The 7,121-nt window shown below is 41.8% G+C and overlaps 1 protein-coding gene across 1 annotated transcript in view; it reads left to right on the top strand.

The window, feature by feature from the left end:
- The window catches only part of LIN28B (lin-28 homolog B), a 65,625-nt gene extending 58,766 nt beyond the window's left edge, over positions 1-6,859 (top strand). Inside the window, exon 3 of the mRNA XM_019520159.1 lies at positions 6,554-6,859. Within this exon, the coding sequence (XP_019375704.1) occupies positions 6,554-6,742 (189 nt within the window). The 3' untranslated portion in view covers positions 6,743-6,859. The remainder of the gene's footprint in view (positions 1-6,553) is intronic.
- The last annotated feature ends 262 nt before the right edge of the window (positions 6,860-7,121 follow it).

Genomic DNA, 7,121 nt, shown 5'->3' with positions numbered 1-7,121 from the left:
GCGCGAGAAGCGCGGGCGAGGGCCCCAGCGGGGGCGAGCGCGAGAAGCGCGGGCGAGGGCCCCAGCGGGGGCGAGGGCCCCAGAGAGGGCATAGCGCGAGAGGCACGGGACAGGCCCAGAGAGGGCGTAGCGCGGGAGACAAGCCCAGAGAAGGGCGATGAGCGCAGAAGCACGAGCATAGACCCGAGTGCGGGCAGGACGAGCGCAGGAAGCGCGAGGCACAGGCCCCAGGGAGGGCAAGCACGGGAGAGTGAAGCCCGGTGAGGGCTAGAATAAGATTAGAGCAGCACCGGTTTTGTATAGAAGCCCCAGAGAAGGGCGAGCACGCGGTTAAGAATCCTGGAGAGGGGCAGGCATGCGAGTAAAGCCTGGAGAGGGGCGGACGTGTGGATCGGGGCCAGGAGGAGAAAGGTGCGGTTAGAAGCCTGGAGAAGGGCACGTATAAGATTAGAGCATCTGGTGAGGACGAGGATATGGGAGAAGCCCTAGACAAGGGCGAACCCACAAGTAGGCCCCAAAGAGGGGCGAGGGCCAGCGAATACAGGCTAGAGCAAGGGGTGTCGGTCGTGTGACAAGTCCAGGGGCGCCCGAGGAAGGGCGTGGGTTGCGTGACAAGCCCAAGGTGCCAGGCAAGGCACGAGGGACTAGACAACGTCTGGAACAGCTGCGAGGCTTGGGGCGTGCTGAAGGGGAGGTAGGAGGCACGCATAACCCATAAGGCTGGGGTGCACCAGGTCACCCATAGATACTAGGAGATCAAAGGCAGCCTCCCATAGTAAATTATATATCAGCAAAGACGTGGTGGGTGAGAATAAGAGGGTGCTGGATCTCCTAATTTGGCACGGCAGGGGGCGCTAGTGGGAACACGGCCGCCCCTAGGGCCCGCCCCATGACACCCTCCTCCATCTCCTTCCCACAACTTCCACTCCCCCATACCTCATACATTCATCCCCATCACTGTAGTGGGGAAAGCAGGAGCAGGTGATTGGTGGATACTTTGGAAGATAGGACTGGCCTCAGACACGATGGATGGTGCAGAGGGGCCCAATATGGGGTGCAGGTACAAAGTGGGGTAAATGAGGGGGAGGGACAGGCAGCAGGCTGTCCCTCCCCCTCAGCTCATTGCCTGCCCTGCCACCTGCCTCCTCACTGCCTGACCCTTCACTGTCCCCCCCCATTGCCTGCCTCCTTACTGCCTGACCCTCCACCCACTGCTTCACCCCATGCAGTGGTGGGGACAAATTTAAGATGATCCTCCAATAATAACCAGTTTATAAATTTTCCATGATTAGAATCTAATTATTGATGGTCATCTTAAATTCAGGACTGTCTTGGATTCAATATAAACAGTACTAGACCCAGGACAGACTCCTAGGGAGCCCCAGTCCATACCTCCTCCCAGTTAAACATCAAGCTGTTGGTGACCACTCACTGAGCACCACCAAAGAACTGAGATTCTTAAATAGCTTTCTAGTAGGAGTGGCGCAGTAAAATGTGTATCTATTTTTAAGACTGAGTTTGATAAATGTTTTAATGGGATTAGATGATAATGTTTCCTGAAAGAGCATGCGACTAAAACCAGGAGATCCTTTCTGTTCTACTAAAATAGTCATTAGTGAAATGCAGTGTTTATATTTAGACCCCAATTTAGCAAAATAGCTATTTCACATAAAGCAAAATGCCTAACTTTAAGACTAAGTAGTTTCACTGAAGTTAATAGAGTCAACCACATACTGAAACTCATGCACATGCTTTTGGATATTGCTGAATCAATGCCTTAAAATGTGGTTATTTGATGTCAAAATGTAATACAATATCAAGAGATTGTGGTAATTCTCTGTCCCCTAAGAGCTGTCATTTTGTTTTTCTGGGTATGCCAGCTCTCTTAAATACAGACTCCATTCATTCTTGGGTCCTAGTGAATAGGTTATTTTACAAGTGTAGGGCTAGAAAATTGTTCTTCATAATTCTTTTGTAATGGATGGATTCAAATTCCATGATATGAATACACAGATCCATATAAACATATGGAATTAGGACCCCAATCCTGCAAAGGCTTGTGCACATATATAATGTTGCCACAACAAATAGTTCCATTGATTTCTGGGTGACACCTCTTTGCAATGCAGTTAAATATGCATGTTAATGTTTTCAGTATCAGTGCCCTATTCACCTATCCATTTTCTTTACTTTGTTGTCAATACAGAATAGATCCAGGACAGATTCATTGCTGGCATAAATGGAAACAAATGTGTTAATGTCAAGTGTTAGGGCCATTTATTTATGTGGTATACAGGGTGGTTTGCAGTCTGATAAATCAGGGATCCTGGTTTTCCCTACTAAAAAAAAAATTGAAAATTCTCGGATTAAACCCCCCAAATCCATGATTAAAATGAAAGGTCACTATATCTATATCAATTGAACACATTGTTTACTTGTTATATTTTACAAGTTTAAAGCAATTTGGAAGCCTACCAGTGCCTCAATCACTGTAATAAAATAAGTTCTAAATACCTATAAATCTTGGCATTTGATTCTGGGTTTTTTATCATGGGAAATCAGAGCTTTCCCCCCTGCCCCCTTAGCTCACAGAACGCAGGTCCAGGCCCCTTACTCCAAAGCCTTCATGGGCTCTGGACTTTTGCCCTCAGTCTTTTCTCTCAGGCTACAGTCCTTCAGTTGATTGCAGTGCTCCCTCCACCTTGTGGAGGATTTAAGACCTGGGGTGCCCCTGGCACCCTTCTCAGTGGCCGCCTCCTCTCCTACAGCCACAGTCCGGTCCTCCAGTATCCAACTTAATTGCAACAAAAGTGCAAGCAACCTGCTTCACAGCTGGAATCCACCCTGCTCTGGGGTCATTGCCTCACCACAGCCTGTAATTCCCTTTTAGATTCTTCTTTCCAGCTCTGTAGGACAACTCAGCTACTTGACAGTCTGTCTCCTATAGCTGTCTTCCTCAAGAGCTCCTCTCCCTGCAGCCTACAGCACCCAATTGCCCCCTTTGCTTCAACCCCTTGGTCTTATATACCTCTAAGTCCCACCTCTTCTGGTCATGTGGTTCCCTAGCCATACACAGGGGTTTCTCCTTTACCTAATGGGCAGCCTGTGCTCCTCTGCTGCACCCCCACACACCTGGCTTGGCCTACTGCACTCTCTACTCCCCATAGCAACCTAGCACAGGGGCGTACTGTCCTTAGTATCTGTTTTTTGTGGGGGGGGGTCTGAAATTTGTAGTTTCATATGGTGATTTTTAAGTGGAGCATTTAAACTAAAAAAACCCCAAAAACCCAAAATACTTTTTCCCCAGGACCTTTTCAGAACATCAGCTACTGAATTCTTGGATGACTATCTGCAGCTTATCTACTGATGCCAGATATCCTCACCTCCAGTGACACTGTTGTCTATAAAAAAGGGGAATTAGTTTGGTTTGGGTTTAAGCACAGGTAGGAGCATACTAGTAGAGATCCAAGATTTGCTGTGTCCTGTGAGTCTGCATGGGCTCCCACCATTGTTAGCACGGCTGGAGCTGTACTGGTACTACATCCATGGCGAGAGAATTCCTTAACATTTTTAGGCTGCAGTACTTGATTTGGTTAGTGTCTGGGTCTGGTAAAGAATCTGGGATGGAAGCTGTGTCTTTCTCTCTGCAAAATATAGAGCACACTGATTTTACCTGAACATTGTATTGAACAATTAATACCGGGACATGTATGTATGTATGTAACTATTTAAGAGGAATTTCCCCTAAACAGAATATTTTTTCAAAGAATTTCCTGGCTGCATCAGCAGGTGTTTCTCTGACTTGAAATCCTCAAAAGAAAGGAACTTCTGAATTAGGGCTCATTATAGGAGCCTATTCTCCCCTTCCTACTCCCATGTTAATAGGAGTTACCGCACGCATATCAAGAGGAGAATAGATCCTCATAAAGGGTCTTAACTCAGAATTTCCTCCCTTTTGTGGGTTTAAGTGAGAGTTTTCAGCACCCAGTGACACCATCAAGAAAACATTCTTTTTTAGGATAATTCTACTTTGTCTATGTTTGTTGTATATTTCCCTCTCTTTGTTTATATGGTAGATTTTTTTTTTTCAAGAACATGTTATCTTTGTTATTAAATCTTCTTCTGTTTGTTACGCCCTTGAAATCATAAGCTTTTGCAGCTGATCCATTGTTAGGGTTCAAGATGTATGTGACTTTACAGCATAGGCTATAATGCCAAAGAATAATAGGTGTCATAAAAGGAATACTGCCAGATTAAAAATTATAGTCTTGTGTGTAGTGGCTAACTGGTATAGCAATAATGAAGATTATTGTAATGAAAAGGCAGTATGTGTGAGTTTATATGGCGGGGAGGGGTTGTTTTTGGTTTGTTTTTTAGTTGTTTCTTTCGGTTCTCAAGCCCTACTTCTGTGACTGGGGATAAATATATTCAAAGCCCCACTGATATCAGTGAGAATTGTCCTTTAGTTCAGAGCTTTGCTTACATTCACAGGTATAATTACAGAATTTTATCTTTTAAAATAATGAACTAGTAAGGAAACGCTTGACATTATATGTATCTTATATTGGAAATTTAAATTTTTTAACCAAATCTCTTAAAAATATTTTAAGTGGTTGGTATTTCATCTTTCCTATTTGTTTCTAGACCATTTTCCTTCATCATTCTTCAGAATCATGGCTGCATCCTCTAAGAATCTTATGTCCTGGCTGACAACATAATGAGCATTTATACGATATATCAGACTGGTGCCATGTCCATCTATATTACTGTGGAGCTGTTGAGATGTATTAAAGCAGGTTACAATAAGAAGCTAAGTGGGTTTTTTCTCTTCACACAATAAGCAATGAATGTGTGAAAAAATACTACACATGTTTAACAGCTGATTACCAAAGTATGGTAGCAGTTCCATGGCTTTCTTTTTTAAATGTAATACGTGTTCTTAATAGGTTTTGTGTATTATTTGAAAACAAAAGCCTTGTTAAAGTGGAGAAATGCAAAATGCATTTAAACTGTCAGTGCTTTTTTGCTAAATAAAAACATTTATATATTTCTAACAAAACATCTTTTTTTCAAAAAAGAAAAATGAAACGCCACATTTACCCAAATCCAAGATGACTTCAAATTGAAGATGTTACCCCAATAATTAGATGCTATACATGGAAAATGTACTCATTTCTTATAATTTTTCCAAGTATAGAATCTAATTACTGGGGGGTCATCTTAAATTCGCCTTCCCCTGCCACTGAAGTGGGGAAAGCCAGTCAGGGTTAGAGTCAGAGCTGCAGCAGCTGCTTCCATTTCCCCCTACCTCCCACCCCCCACTCTTTCATCTTGGATTTGAACAGATACAGTATATAACTTTTCAGCCTCTCACGATGTGCTTCCTAAAATATAAGGCTTTGAAAAATGTTTAGGATTCTGGCATTACTTTAAAACTGCACGAATTTATTGTTAAAAATGCACAAAGTATACCACCATACCCATCTCTGTAGTCACTAGGAAATAAAGGCAGGTGCACACCAGCCTGACTAGTGTCTTTTGTGAACAATACAGTCTGTACTCCAACAACTCCCCTATTTGGAACACTTAGCTTTATGCCTTTGACTTGGGAAAAACATGTATATGGTGTTTTGGGTCAAACGTCCTATACTCTTACTAGGGTGTTTCTGAGTATCTTCTGAAAAGCTGAAAGATACTGCTGCCTCTGTGAGTGAATTCATATCCAGGCAAAATAGATTGGTTGTTTCAATCAATGGATGATGGTAGCCTCCGTTGCTCAGCAGCATTTAGAAGATTTGAGATGAAGGATAACATTATGGCTGCGCTGAAATTAGTGCCAAAACCTATCCATATATACCAAAAGATCATCACTATTGCCATTTTCTTTACCATATCTTGGTGATGACTTGCTTTTCTGTGGTTGAAAGAACAATTCCGTAGTAAAATTATACTAACCAGACATGTTTTACTAGTATTCTACACAAAGTCTGAGATTCACTTGTAATGCTTGAATTATCCTTTGTAATTCATTTTGTTTTCATAATTCCATTTTTGTTCTTTTTGCTTGCTATACTTTAGTTTTATGAGTTTGAAATTTGATCTTTTAGTTTTTCCTGTCTTTTGTGTTTTAGTCATAAACTAGAGTTCATTATCTAGGTTGGCTAAGAAGGCAATATTTGTTCATGCTGTTCCTCACATTTTCTATTAAAAGTGCCTGAAGCTTCAGAGAATTTCTACAAAGAATTGTGTAGAATTACCACTCTTTGAATTTGCTTTTCAACCTGGTATTCATATCATTCAGTACAAAAAAGGAAAATATTTTTGGATCTTGACAACACTGAAACAAGATAATCTAATTGTTTATTAAGCTTGGAGGAAGTTTTACCCACATCTGTAATTGTTGCATCTTTTAATCCCTCTTGTTGAGGAAACCCCAGCACAAGCAGCAGACTGTAGGATCAGCAAAGCAGGATAAAAAGGGGTCTCCTGTTTGTTTTTATTGTCAATGTAATTTTAAGGCAATGGTAACCAAAAATATTTTTCCTTTTTGCAGAGCAAGCTTTACATGGAAGGATTTAGAAGCCTAAAAGAAGGAGAACCAGTGGAATTTACTTTTAAGAAATCTTCCAAAGGCCTTGAATCAATACGGGTAACGGGCCCAGGTGGGAGCCCCTGCTTAGGAAGTGAGAGACGACCCAAAGGGAAGACAGTACAAAAAAGAAAACCAAAGGGAGATAGGTAATTATTTCACTTTGTTCCCTTTACCATTTTCTTTTTGTAAGTTTTTCCTGAAAATTGTTTTATCAGTACTTATTTTTTTGGGAAAGGAGGTCATTCTGTGCAAATTTGGTTTGCTTGTAGCTAGGTAGTTCGATTAGATGTAGTAATATGTACCTATACACACATTTCACTGCCCTGCTTTTTTTTTTTTAAAAGCCTTGCCTACTGCACTGTGAAGGAATAGAAAGCTATTTTGAAAATAGACTAAAAACAGAGGTCAGCCTTAAGATGAGTGTAGAGATTAATATATGCTGAAAAGGTTGTATGGAGCCTGTTTTGTTGAATGTACATCTGTAACATTCTGTACATGAAGTTAATATTTATTTAGTGTTGCTTAGATT

This window comes from Gavialis gangeticus, unplaced genomic scaffold (genome assembly GCF_001723915.1).
Source record: "Gavialis gangeticus isolate Ggan-Ray unplaced genomic scaffold, GavGan_comp1, whole genome shotgun sequence".
Lineage (NCBI taxonomy): Eukaryota > Metazoa > Chordata > Crocodylia > Gavialidae > Gavialis > Gavialis gangeticus.
The sequence above is the reverse complement of the archived record's forward strand: the minus strand, read 5'-3'. Positions and strand labels throughout refer to the sequence as shown.